A 1,908-nucleotide genomic window follows, 5' to 3' on the forward strand; every position below is an offset into this window, starting at 1 on the left:
ATTGGCACACGGGGCGAGGGCGACTGGGGTCACGTCTTCTGGGACCAGGTGGGTGGACGCTGTGCAGGACGGTCACCCCTGGGGCTTTATGCAGCAGCCGGGGCAGAGGAGGCTCAGTGGGAGGACGCGGGGAGGCCTCCTCCTTCTCCCAAGCAGGGGGACGCCAGCTGTCGCTGGAGCGCACCCTCCTGCTCCTTTCTAAGGACTGCCCAGCCAAACCCCTGGAGCGACTCCTCTAGCTCAAGAGCAAAGCTCCCAAGTCAAGGCCAGATGGCAGTGGGGGTGAGGGGCCAGGAGAGACCCACTTGCAGGGTGAGGTCTGGGGTGAGGAGCTCAGTCAGTTGAGCGTAGCGTTAACAACGCCAAGGTCGCGGGTTCGATTCCTGTTTGGTCCCCATGTGTTGCCTGCTCTAGTCGAGAGGTGGCATCCCTGGTGGCAGGAAGGCTGGATTCTAAGGACCCTTCCAGCCTGGGCCATTCTATGATTCTATGATAGTTCAGGTTCCTCACCCATAGGAGCTTCAGTGACCCTCTCTGACCAGGGCCACCAACTTTCACCTGTTTAAAACGAAGCAAGTCAAAACCTGCTCTTCTCCTCACAGCTCTGGTGGCATCAGCGAGCCCTGCTGTGCCTGCACCCCTGACAGAACAGAGGTGTTTTCTGTGACTGGCACACCCAGCTTTTAGATGTAGGTTTGGTGTGTGCTCGCCGAGCTGGCTGGGCTGGGAGGCTTTGCCCCAGCTGGAGGTTGCCTCTGCCCTCAGAGCAGCCCTGTGGTGCTCAGCTCTGCAGCTGGACCACATCTGCACGGCGTGGGCAGGAGATGCTTCTGGATGGTGTTGAGGCTCTGGTGCTAAAGCTCGCCCAGCCTTTCAGTGGGCAACAACTTTCCCATCCTGAGGGCCTGGCGTGCTTTCCTCCTGGTGATGCACGTGGTTTTCTCCCGCTCCAGAGCCTCCAGCTTTGGAGGGCTCCTTCTCCTGATGGAGGTCCTGCTGAGATCACCCTGGTGAGGTACCAGAGAGTAGCAGGTGAGGGCAGAAACAGTCCCCTGTGGATTTGTCCCTTTTAGTGACCCCATTGGACAACACCTTTATGTAGTAGCAAAATCATGTTCAGGGCATTTGGGATGGGAGTGGACTTGAAGGGTGACCCTAGTAGGAGCATTTCAGTGCCCCACCAGCCAGTCCCATCGTCTTGCCTTGCTTGGCTGTTCGCAGGAGACCTGGATGTTCCCCAATATTCTGCTGTTTTATCCTGAAGCCGCCCGAGCCATCCTGGAGTATCGGATTCGCACCCTGGCAGGAGCCTTACACAACGCGCAGGAGCAAGGCTACCAGGTGGGGACGAAGATGTGGGGCTGAGGGCGGTGGAACCATCACCCAGGAGCACAGCTGGGCGCTGCTCTCCCTCTGCAGCTCCAGTTTCAGCCGGGGCTGTGAGCGGGGCATGGCTGGTGGGTGCTGGGCTGGGGAGAGCATCTCGGGAGGTTGTGCTCAGCTGCCTCGGGGATGTCTTCTCCTGGCAGGGTGCTAAGTTCCCGTGGGAGAGCGCAGCCACCGGCCGGGAAGTCTGCCCCGAGGAGATCTACGGAGCCCAAGAAATCCACGTCACTGGGGACGTTTTGATGGCCTTTGAGCAGTACTACTGCACCACGCAGGTACAGGGAGCATGGCCCGCTGGGGTGGCCCGGTGGCCAGGCCTGCAGGGCATCTGCCGACGGTCACTGTCCCTTCTCAGAGAAACTGCTGTTGCCTTCTCCTTTCAGAATTGCCAGCAGCAGCACGGGGTTGCTGCTTCAGCTCTGCCTCCTCTGTCCTTGCTCCTCGCGGCCACCTTGGCATCTCCTTGGCTCAATCCAGGCCAGTTTTCTGACCTTTTCTCCTTCTCTGTCCATCTCCTTATGG

General features: G+C 59.5%; 1 protein-coding gene across 1 annotated transcript in view; it reads left to right on the top strand.

Annotated features, from left to right (window-relative positions):
• Nucleotides 1–1,908, top strand: part of ATHL1 (ATH1, acid trehalase-like 1 (yeast)) — a 9,000-nt gene that overhangs the window by 1,853 nt on the left and 5,239 nt on the right. Inside the window, exons 4-5 of the mRNA XM_009874115.1 lie at nucleotides 1,222–1,341; nucleotides 1,530–1,661. Of these exons, the coding sequence (XP_009872417.1) occupies nucleotides 1,222–1,341; nucleotides 1,530–1,661 (252 nt within the window). The remainder of the gene's footprint in view (nucleotides 1–1,221; nucleotides 1,342–1,529; nucleotides 1,662–1,908) is intronic.

This window comes from Apaloderma vittatum, unplaced genomic scaffold, assembly GCF_000703405.1.
Source record: "Apaloderma vittatum isolate BGI_N311 unplaced genomic scaffold, ASM70340v1 scaffold33347, whole genome shotgun sequence".
NCBI lineage: Eukaryota > Metazoa > Chordata > Aves > Trogoniformes > Trogonidae > Apaloderma > Apaloderma vittatum.